Source organism: Pezoporus wallicus, unplaced genomic scaffold (genome assembly GCF_028554395.1).
Source record: "Pezoporus wallicus isolate ANWC-B61680 ecotype Strahan unplaced genomic scaffold, APGP_CSIRO_Pwel_v1 scaffold_2584, whole genome shotgun sequence".
Taxonomy (NCBI): Eukaryota; Metazoa; Chordata; class Aves; order Psittaciformes; family Psittacidae; genus Pezoporus; species Pezoporus wallicus.
In genome coordinates, this window is record NW_026642851.1 from 2,920,167 (window position 1) to 2,940,230 (window position 20,064).

The following is a 20,064-nucleotide window of genomic DNA, read 5'->3' on the forward strand; positions in this document are numbered from 1 at the left end:
TTTTGATGTTGATTGTCTGTTGGAGCCAGTTCTTTAATGGCTCAATTTACAGAGTTTGAAACAGCTTTTTTTATTATGGAACCACAAAGACAATATGATTTAGTAAAGCAAATAATCTGCTTTATTAAGTTGTTTGGGTATGTGTATTGCATACGTGTGTGTGCATGTGGAAAAGACAAACCATGAAAATCTTTAGGTTTTATTGCAGTTATAGCAGGAAATTCAGAATTACTATTTTGTAACATGGATGGGGATTGTAAAACATGTAGGGCTGCAATTAGTTTAAAGTCTGTGCTTTAAAAATGTTTGGACAGTTTTCTTTATTCAAGTTAAAAGAGAAAAATTAAAAGGGAATGAGGGCAAGCCAGGAAAAAAATCCATCCCAAAAGCTAATTGTTTTTAAAAAGTTACATGACATTGAAAATTGGAACTGAAATGCCATCTCGCTCCTAAGTATAATAAAATAGTAAATTCTGTTAAATGTATTCTGGAAGGAGTAAATGAAAATTCTAAAGCCTGATGTGAGTGGCAAAGAGCCCAGGCAATATCCAAAAAAGTAAACATCTAATAGCTTAACCTAACTGGGGCACAGCCCGCTGCAGCAGGCAATTCAACAGGGGATGTCAATATTTAAAAGCAGCAAACTAATTTTTGAAACAGATGGCTTTTTTTCCTCTTGTGTACAGTACAAATATATGTTTTTAAAGGCTTTAGGGAATAGTTAGATGATGGGAGTGTGTGTCTCCTTTTAATATTGACCCCTTTAAAAATTGTTCAAATCTTGTAAAATTTAAGGTCACTTTGATCTTTCTTCTTTCAAGCATGAAATTGCCATCTTGAAATTGCATTATTCACTCAGTTCCCGAGCACACCCTTTATACAAAAATATTGCAGTAGCATTTTCTCAGCTTTTAAATGGAGGCTCTTCTTAAAAAGACTGTTGAGTTCTTGACATAATTTAATGAAACTTTACAGAATGGACATGATTATTATCGTGGCATTTCTAATTTATTAATCACTGTCACTCTCACAAGTCTGAGAAAGTATTCTTATGCTTCGGAAAATCTAAATCAATGTCACTTCTCTGCCTTTGGGAATGAAATCACATGGACTGCACTGCATGTACAGCAGTAGTCATATGCCATAAGCACTGGTGTACGGAGACATTCATGGAAATGAAGACTACTGTGACTCCCTCCTTTCCAGAAAAAAAAACCAAAACTAAGCTCTCCTGTGTATGTTTCTTCCAAATGGACTTGAGACAGTTGTATCCCAGTCAAATCTTCTCATAATTCAGACACAGATTCTCATTTCAGAACGTACAGATGCCAGTTGTGCTCTTTGAAAACCAAGACATGCCTGCATGACAAGTAGGTAAGGGGAATCACCAGCACATTTGACTTTTTTTTCACAGAAACTCACTTCAATTCTGTGATAACTCAGAAAGCGGCTGAATGGACCTTTATAAAACATGCGAACTAAGTCACTTCTAAGTGGAGACAGCTGGGGTCTATTTAATATCCTGTGTAAAATAGTAGAGGTCAGCTTCCTGGAATAACTTAGGAGTTTTATTTCACTAATACCCTACTGCTGCGGGGACCTGGGGTGATGGTGAGGCTCTCAAGCTAAAATGCGTTGTAAGGAAGAGCTCCAGGGCCGTAGCTCTTGTACTAGCTCTGCATTTGGTGTGGAATGATAGGCAGCATCTCGTGCCTGCAGTATTTGCGCGTCATCATAAATGTCTATTGCATGGGTGCTTATTAGTGCAGACAACTAGTCTCATTTTTTTCTTAAAATCGTATGTTATCAGGATTTAGACATCGGGATACTAATTGAAAATCATCAAGAAGTCACACTTTGGTCAACAAGTGATTCTCAAATGTACTGATGACCTTGGTTATTTTGTAATTTGGGACCTTGGTTCCTAAATCACTTATCTTGACAGTTTAATGATGTCATTTTTTCTCCTTGCAATTAATGCAGCCATATTTTTACCGTCTAAGATCATACATTTCCTTAATGTGTTCCCTGTATCTTGTTCAATTTAATCACTCTTGACTCCTTGAGTTTGGAATCTTACTTTATTTTGTAATTCCTGCTATTCCATTGCATACTGGCCATGTGGGCTACTGCCACTGGTAAGTGTTCACTCCCACACAGCTGTTACACACTACAGCAATTGAAATACTTGGTAGGCCAGTGACACTTCAATTAAAAGCCCGGGGTGCAATAGGCATGATGGTTCATATACAAATCGTATATATATAATGATGTCCAGTATGTTTACATACCTTTCACAGTGCAAAAAACTTGGCTTTTCCTTGGCTACGTATTTAAAAAGAAGATAAATGGAAGCTCTGAAGAAGAACAAAGAAGGGCAATTGTTTCTGTTAGATGGAAAGAAAGATGGAAATTGAAAAGAAATAAATAGTAGGGTGTCACTGGAACAGGCAAGCTGATCACAGCCCGAAAACGCTTTTGTAGACCATGGTGATTTTGGGGGCCCTATGTGGCGTGTAGTGTTGTCTCTTTAGTCAACTGTACAAAGGCTCAAGACCATCAGCTATGGCATAAGTTTCTGTGCTGTTTCTCCAAACAGAGGTGAATAGGATGATTGTAGGGTTTGGGATGGATTAGAGAAAATAATGAGGAGTAACTTCTTTAGCCCTCAATGCCTCCGAGCTTATTCTTGAAATAAAAATAATTACACTAATAAAACAATCCATATGTGGCTTAGAAAGGGTTAGAACAATATCCATCTCACCCAGTATTTTTCTGAAGTGAGAAAGAAGAGATATCTTAGGAAATGGTGTAAGAGCAGGACAGACCTGAAGTGATAATTCCTGACAAATGAAGGCTCAACAGTTTTGTCACTGGCTTGCTCTATGATTTTAAGTAATCTGTGTCCACTGCTTTGTAAATCCCAGCAGCATTTGCAAGCAGATGTGAGCCAGCCCTGCCTCATTCCCAGCCAGATGCCTACCCGCTCTGCCGGTGCTCGGCGCCAGCTGGAAGCCATGTAGCCATGTTAGCGCTGCGGAGCCTCAGCCATTACGTCCTCCGATCTTCCCCAGCTCCACAGGGGCTGACACTGGACGTCGCAGAGCATGCTGTCCCCTGCTTGCACAGCTTGGGTACATGGGCTTGTTTTCATTTGCCTAGATGTAAAGATGTTTTAGTACTTCAGGAACCAGACCTTGTTCTGTGAGATTTATTATAGTTTGCTCATTTCTTTCAGAAACGTGAAAGTTGATGTTGCAAGAGCCGAAACAGAGTTTTGGCATGTATTTACATCTGACATACGCTACAATTTGCAAGATTCTGCATTTATTTCAAAATTATTCCTACATTAAAATGTAAACCTTCATTTCGTGCTGCTAAAAGATGCCCCAGAAGAAACAGTTGCCTTTGCCCCAAAGTAATAAAACAGTCGAATAAAATTTATTGCCAACTCAAAATGTTACTAACACCTCATTTTCATTGCCAAACTCTGCAAATAATCTTTAATTTGTTTTCTTTTACATGTGTGTGCAAGAGCTTAAAGGAAATACTAAAAGAGCTGTACAGGCTGCAGAATACTTCACTATGGTGCATTAATCTTTAAATGGCTAGCTCACAGTGCCATGTAAACAGGCAGGAAAAGGAGGAAACGTGTATTAGACATCCACCTGAAGAACTGGAGGATGAAAGCACCTGGGAATCTTACAGAAATAGCTGGTTTTTAATTTTCTTTGTATGTGCTATGAATTAATTTAATATTAAAAAAGACAGAAATGACAGGCAAGGAGCTTGTGTGGCCACATGGGAATGACTGTACAGGAAAAAGGGCAGTCATGAAGTCCACGCTTTCAAAAACTTGTAAGAGGGAATGTCTTTAATTCTGATGAAACGTGTAAGGAATTTGCATGCTAATGGAAACCTTTTATGTATTGAGTGTTTAAGGGCAATTGCCCTCTGGCTAAATTTATTAAGCTAGGAAAATCTTGTAAATTTCTATTGAAGATATATTAGTCCCATTTGTTTCTGTTCTGTACAACATGAATATTAAACTCAATCCTACAAGTTTGTTGCAGGTCGAACTCCCTTTCAAATTATAGGAAATTCTGGACCTGAGCCAAAGCCAGTTAACTACTGGCTTCATTAGGCTCAGGTAGAGGCTCTTGTGTGCAGATCTTTTTAGGATTGAGCCTGGTCTGTGAGGGTTCAGGGAATGGGGCTGAGAAGTTTTCAGTCTCTTTTAGTTTTGACTTCTCTCATTTTAAGTTCCTCATGAGAAATAATATTTTTAAATATCTTCAGAAATCAATTGAACGTAACCTGGGATCCAACCAAGCAAACCAAGTATGGGTTTGATCATTCTCTGAAGTTGATCATTCTCTGAAGTTTTCCATTTCCCAAGGAGAGCTACACCAACCTGATACGTTGAAACATGAGGACCAAGAACATAAGTTTGTCTCAGGCCCGGATTCAGCCTGATCCAGAGAGGAGGGAAAATCCACCATGCACACGGCCATGGCAGAAATCACCCTTTCCAGCAGCCGAGCGTGTATTCCCTTAGTTTTGATGTTTTGGTTTTAGAATAAATACCCCTCGCTGTTTTCTTTTATCTTGTAAAGTTACATATGACTTGCAACCACTGAGTTTTTCTTTTAGAATGCAACATGTAAAGAGGAGTGCAACGTTTAGGTGCATAAATCTGCGTGCCTCCCAAAACCTGGCCAAATCCTGTTTGTTTTGCTTACTCTTGTGAACAATTGCCTCTGTCTTCTGATTTTGGGAACTCACCTGAGTGCTATTTACTTTTGGATGTATGGGGTGTGATTTGTAATACATTGAATGGTGGCAACAGGACACGGTACAGTGCCACTGGGAGGTCAGTTGAGTTCACTGTGCTCCCCTCCAGGTTTTGCTGAAGTGAATGGAGGAATTCCCTTTGTCGGAATTTATTGGTGCCCTGGCATCATGGCACATGGGCTTCTTGGGAGTACATCTGGCATCAAAGCCTGATCAGCGTCATTACCCGTATAGAGAGTAGCAAAAAAGCACTGTGAACTGTGTGTCCATTTTTATGTTTTTTAACCTCATGTGGGGGAAGCATGTGTGGAAATCAACGCACAAAATGTAAGAAACATTTTGGATTTTCACTTGGTCTGTTGCTGATGGTGGCATTCGCTTCCTAACCACTCTGCTTGCATTGGAAGTGGGTAGATGTGTCTGGTCCTTTTTCAGGAAATGTTGAGCCATTCTAGTGAATCTATAAACAGATTCTTTCAACAGATTTAGACCTTTTTTTGAAGTTACTTTCCTGTGGTTTAAATATCTGGTGTTAAATTGCTGTTTGCATTTGTAAAAGATAACAAGAGCAGTTCATATCCATTGCTGTTTTCTAGTCCCTCAGGTAAAGACTGGGAAAGCAGTGGTTCACATTTGTATAATTTTAGAATTCAAGTTAAAACAAATCTTGTGGTGGACTCTTTGGAATAAATCATGAGCACCATTTTCAGAGGTGTATGGTCATAATCAAGAATTAACTTGAGTCCTGAAGTTAATTAAAAAGTTAGGAAAGAGAAACCTGAGGTGCAAAAGAGGAGCTCACATGTTGTACTTGAGAGGACCCCAAGTTGTAGAGCTTTCACTGCATGGGTAAGAGATGCTAGACCAGGTGCCAAAAGCACCAGCTGCCATAGTACATAGGGGTTTAAATGGCATACAGGGATTTACATTACTCTGTGCAGGTAATGACTGGCTGAGTATAACAAAGAGAAAAATGTCCTTTTTTTGTCTTTTTGTCTTTTTGTTCCATGTGACACAGACAATGAATGATTTTTTTTTTCTTCTCTGCTTTTGTCTCTGAAAGATACCAGGCATACAAGGGAGGCAGAGCTTCAGATGATGTATACTTCCTTAGAAGTCACTTAGGTTATTTGCATGCTGGAAGTTAAGCACAGCGTAAGTTCTTTGGTAGTTCAGGGCTAGTGGATTGTGCAAGATCAAGACCTCTGACAGGCTTTTTCTGCACGCTACTACCCTAACTCCAGAATTGCCTTTTTGTACTGACAGATCTAAAAACATTTCATAAAATAGGGATGTTTTATCAATAACATACTTGTGTTATGTCAACTGACCATGCTGTCATAGCAATAAACAAACAGACCCTGTAGGAGGTTTGCACCTGATTTCCCAGAGTGGTGGTTGTTTCATTCTCTTACCAAAGGTTTTCTTTGTTATAATGTCATCTAGAGAACCAAGAACATTGTACTTAAGAAACGATACATAATAGTAAACCCAAATATAAACAAACAGGTGTGACAGTGAACCATGCATTGTTCTGCTGTGTTTTACCTCTGCATATACACATATATAAATTGCCTCAAGGCTAATACGTGGATATACAGCATGTTCACGGTAGTTCACAGTAGTTGAACCATGAAAGTTTTCCCTTTCTAAATGTCAGCTCTTCATCCTTCCTTGAGAAACGTAGACCATTTTGTCCCATCTCTACCTATGAAATGTTGTAGAAATGTGTTTTCTTACAAGGCTTTAATGTGTCAGTGTCTGACACATCACTACAACAGGACTTGTTCTGCTGGCCTCAGGCAAAACTGTTGTTAATGCCAGTAAAAGAACCGCAGCAAGACATTTTGTATCTAGTCCCCTCTCTCCCCTCCTCATCACCATCACCATACCAGCTTTGGGTTCCTTGCAGCTGCTGCCAGTATTGGCCCTTCTTCTTAGGAAGTAGTAGCAAAATCATCAGGACTCAGGTGTATTTGCACTGTTTAGCAAGCTGCTTTACCTTACTGGTTCAATGGCTCTGATAACTAGATTTGCTCTTCAGAAGCAGTCAGACAGACTTTAATTTCTGAGAGCTTCATGTATGCTGGAAGGTTAATTTGGATTCAGACAGAACCTGGGTTTTGTGTACAGCCACCATTCACTGGTAGAATTGTGGCTGTAGAGCAACTTGGAGGTCATTCAAGAACAGTAGTCCCTTAACTGATGGTAAGCGTCAAAACAGTAGACATCTTCTGTCATCTTCTACAGTACCTGCTGCTTGTTTTTTTAGGTTTCCCCATACATGTCTAAAAAGCAAGAGCTTGGACTCAAATTTGTATTGGAATTACCTATAACTTAAAAAATGCTGAATTAAACACCTCAGGAACTACTGTGACATTGCAGGGATTTAAAAAATTACATGGGTTGGTACAGAGTATCAAAAAGGACATTTCAGGTTTTGCTGTGAATGTGTTTAATATGGAGTTTAGGGATATTACTTCCTTTGTTATTTTTTATATGTTGGCATCAGTGTTAAGTCTCAAGTGTAAGTAGATAAGCTACTAAAGAATGAATGATAACTTATGTCGTTGTAAAATCTTCCAAAGATGAGTTGTTAATTTTATTTAAATCTAGGAAAAAAGGTGATCAACTTTTAGATCCTGTAGGTTTGGGACAAGCATGAATACAAAATGTAAACTGAAATGTGGAGTGTGTAATAATCAGTTTGACTGTGAGTAACACATGAGTAAAGACTGGATTTTGTTGTATATCGTCTTGCACCAGGTACAGCTGGGAGTCCAGAACAACTTCTGTGCTCCCTCCGTTTGAATTAAACAAAATCAATATTCAGGCATAAGTTCTATTTACATATTGAGCAATTTAGAGAATACAAAAAGAAAGGCGGCTTTCCCTGGGGAAGGTATTCCACAGAAAATCTAGAACACTTAATAATAAGATGCACGTGCACTGCCGATGAATCGGAGCATCTTTAATTTGTACTCCGAACTGGGAGCTGATGGAAGCCTACTGGAAGCTCTCAGTACTGTGTAACAGCAGCATACATGACTCTGAAAGGCAGTGTACATTTGCTTGCTCGAGGATCACATGAGAGCACTATGAATAGGTCAGACAGCTATTGCTGATCCTAAACAATCTGTCAGCAACTGTCTTCATAACAGGCCACGTTATTTTTCTGATTTGGGGGTGACTTGGCCTGTCCCTCACAGAGAGAATCTGACTGTCTATTCAAGCGCAGCAGCACATACGAGTAAGCATAGGCACCGCCAGGCTGGTATTTTCCCTCAGTAATGGCAATTGTTCAGTGTGTGGCCAGTTTGGATTTAAAATCAGTTGCAGTGAGATGAAGCTGTTAATGGACTGGTGAGAAGTTTAAGTATTTAAAAAACTGGTGAACTGTAGGACAAGTCCTGAAAGTGAAGTTCTGCAAGGCAGGATATTGTTTGAATTACAGAGACTTCCCAGATCCATTTCTGGTCATTGCCTATTAAAAATAATCTCCATTTGCAAAGGTGAACAAGAAATGGCAGTGTGAAGGCTAAAAAAGACAGCATGCTACTATAAACAGAGAGGTGCAGAGAACGTCTTGTCAGGCGTATTTTTCCTTAAAGTAAAGCTCTAACAACTGCATTTTTAGTGACTTGGGTGGCACAGTGAGTACATGTACTTGGCCTTTTCATCTTTTGGGCACAAATCTTGGCTTCTTTTGAAAATGAAAATTAGCTTTGGTGGTTTCATCGGAGCAGACATTTGTCTGCATCACAAAACCATTCAGTCTGGCACCAGGACTCGTCGTTGCTTGAGTGGGGCCCAGCGCAGGAGAGCAGGGGTGTTGCAGGTCAGGGCTGCAGTCGGTACTGAGTGTTGAAAGCTTGTCCAGTCAGCCCACACTATCGGACTTTAGCCAGTGCTATTTGCTTCACTTTCAAGAGCATCTATTTCTCTCTGTCACTTTCTCTGTCTCTCTTCCTCACACACACTTAAAGAACAAAAACCTCTTTTATACAGCTGAGTATTTTAACTAATTTTTCCAAGTCAGAAAGGGAGAGAGACTGGAAAAAATTACTGCACAAAGCTCAGCTTGCAGATGAACGATTGCCTTGTCATCCTAATGTCCCCTTCCTTCCCTTAAAGCTCCCTGGTGAGTGAGTGGGCTATAAGCAAGAATATTGACTGGGCTCTGCTGGTGTAGGTCTCCAGGACAGGACTTTCTGCTGTCTTGCTTTCATCATGCAGTTGCTTCTTTGTGGTAGCTCTGTGCCCAGCAGATAATGAATGAGTGACTGCAGAGTTGGAAACATCTATCTGCATAATATCTGCTTGTCCTAGATAAATTCATTTATTTTATCTGATGTTCTGTTCTGCCCTTTTCTGCTATTTGCCTGAAAGAAGTTTCTTCTGAAGACAAGAAGAGAAGCATAGCCTAAGTATTGATGAACACTGGTGCAGCTGCAGCTGGCATGACAAGCACATCGGGAAGCTCCTGAAGATTCCGCATGCTTTTGAGAATGGAATGTAGGTCTTGCATTACTACATGGTTTTACAAATGTTACTGCCCAAAAATGCACTTAAATGTGAGCTACTCAAATGTAGTGGCTTGTTCATCTGCATGCACTATTTTTCATCTAAAAGTCCTTCGCTAGAACTCCTTTGAGCAAGAAAAATCTGTGTCTGAAATACCAGCTTTCAGAGACATGGAGGAGTAGGTGATTGCTGATTAAGGTGAGACAAAGCAGCATGTCCTGAACAAAGGGAAGGAGTTCTGTCATATGTTTTAGAGTGTGAAGTTCTATTTCCTGTTTTGCTATGTGGAAAATGATTCTCGTAATTCATATGTTCCACTGCACTTGCCCAGTTATTGTCTTCTTCACCTGAAATATGACCCCTTTATTACAATACATTGAGTATATGTGATTCCAAGTAGAGTCTGGTTTCTGTTAGTAGAGTCTCTTTTCCTCTTCAAAGACAAGAAAGGAGATGGTAGTTAATATAAGAAGTACAGGGAAACCTGGGTCTTTTTTCAAGGACTACATAGTTTAGGAAGTTGGGGTGACAGAAGGGCTTGCCGCTGTGTGGCTTCCACAGAACAGAAGAGTCTAAGGCTGCTGCTGAAATTTGGACTCAGAGGATGCCTGACTGATACTCTTCAATGCTTGTAGGTATGAGAGGCTAAAATTTTCTGTGCCCTTGGAAATTACGACTCACAGGATTAACCTGAGCCAAAGGCAGTGAAAACAGAACCTGTTCAGGCTCCTCCTCATGTGTTTGTCAATAAAACTCAATCACAACCTGTGACAGTCTTGGTGTCCCTATCTTGTGGTGGTTGGGTAAATGCTGTCAATCATACATAAATTCTATGCTGGTTTTCTGTCATGTGGATAAATACCTTTCGGAGTTAGGTTGAGACCACCAGACTCCTTCTATCTCAGTCTCTATCCAGACTTAGAAATCTTAAAGCTTTAGCATATTACTGTGCCACTGCTTACCACATCACAGTCATCTTAAAACATTTCTCCTACTCATAAATCAGTGGTTCTAATTCTCTTTCTCCGTCACACATAAACCAGGAAGCAACTCTTGCTAGGAAGACACTGTTCCCGAGAAAACGGAAGTAAATCCATATGTAACTTTAGAGCATAAAGTGTGTGTTTTTGTTCAGCGCTGTGAGTGACCAGCAAAGTAGAGGGATATGTGTTCATGTTGGATTAGTCCTACTGCAGTAAAAATAACACCCTTTGGATGCATTGGCAGCAAGTATCTGATTCTTTGGTCTTCTCTTTGACTATGATCTAGCTAATTTTCCAGATGTATTTACTCATCTGTCAATAGCCAAGAGAACTTATGTCCTAGAGTTTTTCAGGTCTTACATTCACATCTGATTTTTACTACTTCTCGCAGGTGGCTTGGGCTGATGGGTTTGATCTCTGTTGTTGTTATCTAAGAAGTTTGCTGAGGAAAAAATTGTTTATTCTGTGTGAAAGTGGGTAAATTTATAGCAGGTCTCAGAGAATCCCAAGAGCAAGTACAGTAACATTTAAGGACTTTCCAGAAGCAGTTACCAAATTAGTACCAGTCAGTAGATGCAATAGTTTTCACAGAAATTGGCATAACTGTGTCTTCTTATAAAAAATTACGCCTTCAGCCTGTATATTGTAAAATTAAGATAAACTGAGGTTGTATTTGTCGAATTACTTGTTGTAAAAAGCTATGGAGACTTTAACATGCATCATCTAGTTTTCTGCTTTCAAAAAACACAGAGTATTTTTGTATGAAGGCAGGTATGTTGCTAGGTTACAGTAAGATCCACTAGGCACTGGACGCTGGACACGTAAAAGAGAGACATAGATTTGTAGCTGATAATTTTTTTTTACTTGTAACTTTTTACTTTCCATTAACTTGGAAGAATGTCTGCATTAGAACACAGGTACTCCCTAAGTGTCTGTTCAACAATGTTCCAGTTCAGATCCACACATCAGGCGGTGTATGACTCCCAGCCAAACATCTTGTTAAATACTTGCAGGATTTCCCATAGCGATCTGACTTTAATCAAATAATTCAAACGCTTCTTTTGTAAGTACAATAGAAGGGCAGGGCTTGCGTTTACAAAGTGTTCAGTATGGAAATCCTGTGTTAATTGAGGTACATTTACTTCACTTAGGACAGCGTCCACATAGTAACTATTTAAATCAGAGGCCTTTTGCTGTTGCCTGTTCCGGAGGGGCAATCACATGCAAAAACTAACCTGTCACGTACAGAAAATCATGAGGAAGTAGCTTGAGAGTTGTTCACTGTAGACAGCAGAGATGTTCCAGGTAAAGAAGACAACTTCATGGATTATTTTCTCACAGTGGATATGAAAGAATATAATTCATTAAAAGTATTTTTATTACTGTGGAAAGTACTAAATAAATAGGCTGTGTCTTTCTGTTTGCAAAATGCTGAGCATGGGCAGTGCCGGATGTTGTTTTTTGTAACATTGCAGATTCATACAAACTGTGCTTTAAATTATTGTCTTTCTGAGGCAGAAGCTGTATTTTTTTGTGAGTAATCACAATGTGCTTCCACCCAGCCTCATGCAGGATCTGGTGTTTTTATTATTAACAGTAAAGATTTTAGTGTTTCACATAAAGGGTATATAAGTAGGAAAGATAATATTATTACTCAGTGATAAAATTATTACTTAATGACTAGAGTTGCACTCCTCTGAGTTCTTTATTTTGCTGTGCCAGAAAATGCCAGAATCAAAATAAGCCACATACAGAAGAATTAAACAGAGAATCAGCATTTCCCTCCACAATGAGTTGGAAATTACATGTTCCTTCTCTATTCTATACAGTGAAATCTTTTTTCCTTCTTTTCTTGAATTATAATTCTGCTATAGTTGAAAAGATAATCCTGCCAGTGTATTAAATACCTGGCAAAAAAAGGTGTTTTAGAACATTTTTAGGTAAATATAGGTCAACACAAAGGAATCATACAGTTGGAAATATTTTCCAGTGTTTATGTTCAGATGTTCAGACCTGTCTGGCTCCTCTCTATTTGCATGTGTTGGGGTTATAGGCAGTCCGGCTACATTCCACATTGATTTATATAAATATATTGCAGATTATTAACCTCCAGCCAAATACCAGCAAATTGCACTTTTCAGGAAGGTTTGTGACTTTTCACAAAACTGATTTACTGTGTACAGGACATCTATCTTCTGTGTACACCCCATTAAGGGAATAGTAAAGAGGACGGTATTTGTCTTTATGAGAAATGTGCCGAGACATTTGCTGTTACAGTCGCTGTGTTACCATAATAATTTAATTAATATTTGTTCATATGATGATTACAGATTAAGTACAGATTTGTCTTCTAGTCAAAAACGGTACCCTGGAGGTAGGGTGGCAGTCCCTCCATATTTTGTAACTCCGGTTCCCACTGAAAAATCTCTTCAAGCTAAAAGGAGCGCACATTCATCCATGCGCAAAACTTGGTAGCTAATAAACAATTTTTAAGTGTCTGACCACGGATTATTTCAGAAATGCTGTTAAAGTGGAGCCATGGCCTTAACATGTTAAATCTCTATCATCTCAAGTGAACATACTGCTCTCTTAAACCTGGATTACAGTCTTCACAGACAGTTGTGCCACTTTTTCCCTTCTCTTGTGAAATGTTTTGAGATTTAAGGTAAGAAGTAAAAACTCACTAGAAAGTGTTCTCCTTGTCTGTTCGTCAGATGTCCTCTTTGAAAAGCAGTGACCCTCAAGGCTTTGCGCGTGATCTGTTGTCTACAGATCCTGCGTATAAACAGATCCTGTTTAAAAAGCCTCAAGTCCTTCAGCAAAAAATAAAAATACTGTTTGATCAGAAATCCTGCAGTTTGCACAAAATAAGGAAGCAGTTATTCTAAGGAAGAGGTTGAAAAATACATGTAATAAGGCATCGTAACTGCTGTGATGTTGACCAAAATAAGCAGTAGTATAAACACTACTTTGGTTTGTTATCGATGGTTAAGTTTTTCAGTTTAACTGTATAGACTTTTTTTCTTGGTGACTGTATTCATCCATTTTTTAGATCAACTGTCATGTAATTAAAGTAGCAATTGATTTTCTGCCTTGCTTCAGAGAGAAGGGAAATCTGGTCTGTACAATTTAAAACTAAATGAATAAACACATGAGTAAAGTATGTGAGGGGGCAACAGCATCCTTCCATCTGTGAGATGGTTTCCGACTGTGATTTTGAAGAAGTGGGACTTAAGGAAGGATGGTGAAAGTCACTGGTATGAGTAAGGTGTCAAGCACAACAGGATGGGCAGACATTTGTGAAAAAGATAAAACAGTGATTAAAGCTGGGACTGTAGGTGAGGTGGAGAAGATGAGAGAAATCCTAATTAAATAGAGAAAACAATAGAAAATAGAGTAATCAGACAGGAATGTGACATTATGAAGAGCTTTGCAAATTAGTCTGATGTTGTGCAACAAGGTAAAATGATAGCGAAATTTTAGCAAAAGAATGACAGAAAGTGATGAGAGAGGAAATCTTTCTCAGCAGTGGCATCTTGTGCACAAAGTTTTTCTCCAGACTGCATCCTGACTGAAGGTATTCCTTGCATCCAGGAACTTGCATGAGTAATCAGCAAAAATGTTCTGTTCCTGCCAAAGGAGATACAAAGTGGTGTAATGGTGAGCATGGGAGTTATGTGGGAAGAAGGTGCATGCAAACACCCCGTATCTCAAACATGTTTCTCACTATTCTTTTTTAAAGTGACTCTTAAGTGCTGCAGCATAGAATGTGGATAAATATCATGTAATTTTGTGTATTAACTCTAGTTGCTGTACCAGAAAGAATTTTTTTCAGGTAATTATTTGACTTTGAACAGCTGATGAATTTTTAATCTTTAACTGTATTTCAGAATCCACGCATGAAAGAGAGATATTGTTGGTGTATCAGTAGTTATCTGATGATCGAGAGCTCAAAGATTGCTCTATCTTTGGAAAGTTCTTTTTGCCATCCTATACTGCCCATGGCAGGGCTGTCCTGCCCATGGCAGGGGGGTTAGAACTAGATGATCTTAAGGTCCTTTCAAACCCAAACCATTCTATGATTCTATATACTGTACGAAATTTAAATAGACATGTATCAGCTGCAAGGTACGGATGTCTACACTGGTTCCTGTGTGCTTACCTCTTCCTCTCCTCTTCTCAGATTGTTTGACGTGTGCACCGTGTCACGAACAGACAGAGAGACCAAACTAACGTTAGTGTTTGAACACGTGGATCAAGACTTGACTACTTACTTGGATAAAGTTCCAGAGCCTGGAGTGCCTACTGAAACTATAAAGGTATTTAAGAAGAAAAATGTTGTATATCATTTCAGAAAATATTAGATAGGCAAGTAGATAAATCACAAAGACTAACTGTGTTCTGATTCCGTAGGATTTTGTTATATCAAAATTGAGTAATGCCCAGCTTGGGACATGAATTGCAGTGTGAAGATCTGTATTCACCAACAGATGTAATCTCCTTGTGGAAGTGTTGCACTTGTGTTTTGTTTGGGTTTTTTTCTCTTTTAGATTTATAAATCTCCTGAATCCCTACTGTTTTACCAAGTACAGCATTCCAGATCATTAGGAATGACCTTTAATTGCAGCTGTAGACAGATGGTTTCATTATTGTTTAGTCCAAGGCTACTTGAGCCTTCCCTAGAAGGTGTCTGGCAAAGTGCTGAATGTTATTAGAATGGATAAAATAAATCCTGTGCTCCTATCACCTTCCTTCTGTCTTTTCCCCAAGAGATTCCTTTAATTTCGTGTCCCTCTTGCCAGAAAGGTTTCTGTATGTTCCAAGAGCAGGAAATGATCACCTATAAATGGATCTGTGGTGAGCTCTGCAGAGCATGGGCTTAAGGAAGGGGGTGCCCATGACCTTTGTTGTAGAAGCTGGGAAGGCACTCAGTAACTGGAAGTTACTAAGTTTTCCCATCGTGTTGCTTCATATTCTGCATCTGTAAGGGAGGACTTCTTCCCGGGATAGGATGTGCTTGCATTATTTGTACTAAAATATGTATACCAACCCCTCTTCTCTCCCAGGAATTTCCAGCAAAGTGCTACATTGAGGATCATACCTTGAAATATTTGACAAAATGTTTGTGCCTGGGAAGAGAAAGAGGGATTGATGTTCCTACCTTGGGACTGTCTGCTTAACATTTCTTTTGATTTTCTTTTTTTCATGAGGAGAAATAATTTATGCTTTCAGATAATCTTGCATTTGTGAAAGTACTTCGAGGAAATATGTTGTGTCATCTGGCAAAAGTCCTGAGGGAGGAAAAGAAAACATGAAACCTATCTGAAATTTCGTTGTTTTAGTATTTTATTACTTTTTTGTTAACAGCTCCAAACTTTGCTGTTGTTTGATCTTTCAGTATAAAATGAGGCATAAAACTGATGAAGATTATTTCATTTGTATCAAAGTCACAGATGTGTAATATCAGCCAGTTCCGGCAACCATGGTTTCTAAAGCAACCTTAATGGATAAAATAAAAAAAAAATGTATACAGCTGTGATTCAGTCCGAGCAGAGGATTGGAACACGCCTCTTGCATTTGAAGGACTCTTCTGTGATAATGCTTTTAGGGCTCTACTTCCTTTTACGGCTTTAAAACTACCTTAGGGAACTGTGTCTCAGTGTAACTGCCATTATGGAAATAACATACAAGGTGACTGACATACCATCTAAATATATACATTAAAATAGATGGGAACTGAATGACCAGGCCTCTGAAATGTCAGTTTTAAGTATCATTCAAGCTATGTTTCATTTAAAGGGAATAGAAGAGGTGATGATAGGACTAAAACATCTGTGATTTTCTAAAAGCCTGTTATAAATTTGCACTAGTAGACTGTAAAACATAATTACGAACATACATTTCGTGGAGGTGAAACACTAGTGAGGGAAATGGTTTGGTTTACTTTTGGAAAGCACTGTTCAGCACGCACAGTTGCCTAGTTCAACCCAAATGAGTGAGTGTAAAATTCAGCTTGTGGTACATACCGCTCCTTTTAAATGTCTGAGGAAAAACATAAAATTGCTGTTTAAGCCGTCGTTGCTGTTGATTTCAACATTTGCACAGTAGCTGATGTACATTTCTTGAATTCTGTTTGGCACAGGGGAAAAAAAGAGAGATTTGATTAACCTAAGTTGCATCATGTTGCTTCACTTTTTATGTGAAAATATGCAGTTTATGGAGGTACTTTAGCTGATAGTCAGGGCTGATCACATGAGGAAGGGTTTCAAGGCTTATTCCTAATACATTTCAATGCCTTTCTAATGATACAGTCTTTATGGATATTCCTGATAGAAACTGAAGCAAAGTATAGTTCTCCTGGCTGCAGGGAAATATTGCCATTTTGCAGCAGCTGAGCATTTAACCCAGAGCACATACATCATTAAATGACTAATCTGACTTTTTATAGTTTGGCTTTTGAGGTTAATATGGATTTGTACTTCATTTATTTTCCAGAATTGCAGACAATTTGTGTGGAGTATTTCCCCTCACCACTAGCACAGTACAAAACAACTGCCAGTATTGTAAGACCATCTGTTAAAGTTCTGCATGTGTCAGCAACAAAGAGGTGCCAAATGAGCCGTATAAGCTCTGGATAGCTTGAAGGATCTAATATACCTCTTTGGCACCATGGTGTAAACTCAACAGTTGTTAGTAGAACTTGAATGACAAAAAATTACTATGAGAGAAGTATCAGCCCCAAAAGATCTTTTCTGTGAGAATTAATTACCATCATTACATAGCATTTGGGGGAGGGAGACTTAGCTTTTGCTGGTTTGGGGCATGCGGGGATTTTAATTACCAACTGTCAAGGAATATAAGTGACATCAGTACCATTTTAAGGATTTGCTTTATGTTTAGCAGATAGTAGTCGGACTTTAGCTGTTCAGAGAAACTAACCATATCCATCATTTGAACGTAACTAAAGCTTTTGTCTTAATGCTGCTCAGCAATGCTTTCTAATATCTAAAGTCCTGCAGTGGGAGTCACCATACAGTGTATTTTAGGAACATATCCCCAGGTGCCCATGAAGTGATAGAAGAGGGGCAGTTGCCCTTTGAGGCATTGCCTGCTAGTGGGAATACTTACCTAGGATGTAGTGCAGACATGCTCACTTCCTCTCCCTGTTGCCTGTAGCCGTAATCCATTTCTTTGGTTATAAAGCTGGCTACTGAGTTCCAGGTTATTTTGGACTGTGGTATTTTAAATCTTTTTTGCTGAAGCACTTCCACTATTTTTTCATGGAGTATACTAGAGGGATGAAGAACAGGACTCCAAATACCCATGGACATGCCATTCACCTTTAAAAGGGAACTGTGGCCAAGTCCTTAATCTGATTAATATGTCCTTATAGCTACTGGGTTATAGTCTTGCTCACCCTTGCTGGCTTCCTCTGTTAGATCTTGTTAATGTATGTTCCACATGGCATGAATCAGAATCGGCAATGACAACGTCTTCCTTCTTTCCTCTCTAGCCATCGTATCCTCCCTTCTTTTCTTCCTGGGACACTCATTAGGGCAGTTTATGTGGAAATGGAAGGTATGAGTTCAGTTTCCTCAGGACACAGCTGTTAGTCATGCACAGGTCATTGGTAATGTTAATGGCATTAGCAGTTGAGCATCCGAGAGACTTGGCTCATTAGGAACTTCTGTTAGTTGACATAAGGGTAAAGAAATGGGAATGACACCACTGCCACAGAAAGTCTTAAACAAAAATGTTAACAGGCCACTAAAGCATTCTGATGTGTTGGTCTTTGGGACTGAAGCATACTTAAGCTGGGTGGTCGCATTTTGAGGTGATGCTTGTGAGGCTGGCATGGGGTTTTTGATCCTGAAGGATTTGGATATGTTTGTTAAAACGCTAATTACATTTTTAATATGGAAATCATGTGCATGCAATCAAGTTGATGATTTTTGATTTAAGCTATTTCAAGGTATATAACAGTACTTAGTTTTAAATTTGCATATGATGGCTTGGTATATAGAGCTGTAAATTAAGTGGTTTAGTAATGGCTCTTTGGAGCTCCTCCCAGTCGTCTTGTTCTGTGGAGTTCCCCCCAGTCATCTTGTTCTGCTGGCCAAGGAGTCTGGAAGAATAAGAGGGGATACCAAACTGTTACCCTATTTCTTTCCTTTTAGTGATGAAGCAAGTTACCTTTACAAGGTAATGTCATTATAAATAAAGCTGTGACTTCTTGCAGTAGTTTTCTCACAACTGATCAAAATTTAGCCTACCCAAGCGACACATGCTAACTGGGCTGGGCCTGTCTCAATGTGACAGTCCACAGAGGAGGGAGCAGAACAAACATCTCCAATAACAGCACAGGTGCATACTTTATCTGTCGTGGGATGTTACAAGAGCTGGGAATGTCCTTCTACTCAGGTCTGTGATCTGTGAATCTTCATGGTATTCCCCTGCAGCCTGGAACAGGGCAGACAAATCAAAGGTATATCTTTTTATCTGGCGTTTCCTGATTCCTACTGAATTGCTTCTGTGGATATTATTCTGTTTCTCCTATGCATAGGAAACCTAGGTCTCCATTCTGATTTGGTGATCCAGGTTTTGCTATTTAGATGCCTAAAACTGAGAAAGTACAGCAGTGAACCTAATTTCCTTTTGTGGATTTATCTGATAGTAACCCATACATTGAATTTTAAAGTATTACCCCCAGTCCTAGAATAAATATAGCTGTTGCATCCCTGTGCATTTCCTGTAACTTACGTTACCTGCTATCAAACCAGGCACACCAGTTATATCTTTGCAAGACTCTTACAAAATTAATATGAAGATGTTGCTTCTCAGAAGGCAAACCAGTGTTCGGTGTTGTGAGGTGAGTCATCAGCCATCTGTACCTACCCGCTCGATCACGTATGAGATGTGGAGCAGATGTCACACAATCATGCAATTCTGAAAACAGCACAAGATATTCCAGGAAAACAGATTCACCAGTACTGTGAGTCTTCAGAGTGTGGCCATATTTAACAACATCAAAGTTAGAAGTAACTGAAAAAAAAAGAGCCTACTCAAATTAATAAGAAAGATACTAAGAATAAGAGCTGTTACTAACATTTTCCTGTCAGTACTTTTGTTGTAAAGAGAGAAGCAAAACTTAGTGAGGAATTTAGAGTCCAAAAATAATGAATCAGACCCAAAACTGATACTAAGAGGTATAAATCCATTAGCTTCAGTGAAATGATGCTCATTTACAGCTGCTGAGGATCTCATTCTTTGTGGAATATTTTGCAGTAAATTTTGTTTGGACTCTGTATTATGAATGAAAGAGTTGCCACTAAAAAGACATGAAAAACAAAAGGACTGAACTGATATATTACCGTGAGATAAATCTTTTTTTTTTTTTTTTCCTCTGTTATGGTATTGCTAGGGTTTGGACTGCTTCGTGGAAGGATTGCAGGAGAGACAGCAGGTGCCCTGCACAAGTGACAACTTTAGAGGAACTAAACCTTAAAAAGAGGATATTTTCCAAAGGGTAGTGGTTCCCTCTGTTGTGGGTGTTGTCATTTATTTCCCATACAGTCAGTGTACAGCCTCTGATTTTAATTATGGTGGTGTTAAATATCTTCAAATTCCTGCAAATTCAAATTGATGATAACGTATAGTTGGGTTTTTACAGTGCTATAGCCCAGGACTACCTCCATTGCTTGCAAACTGAGAGCTCATAAAAATGTGAGGCACTCCAATAATTTTCAATTACTCTGTCCTGTCT

General features: G+C 39.0%; 1 protein-coding gene across 2 annotated transcripts in view; it reads left to right on the forward strand.

Moving 5' to 3' along the window:
* CDK6 (cyclin dependent kinase 6) overlaps positions 1 to 20,064 on the forward strand; it is a 120,266-nt gene that overhangs the window by 13,845 nt on the left and 86,357 nt on the right. For both annotated transcript variants that reach the window (XM_057432718.1, XM_057432719.1), the window contains exon 2: positions 14,485 to 14,620. In XM_057432718.1, coding sequence (XP_057288701.1) covers positions 14,485 to 14,620 — 136 coding nt within the window. The remainder of the gene's footprint in view (positions 1 to 14,484; positions 14,621 to 20,064) is intronic.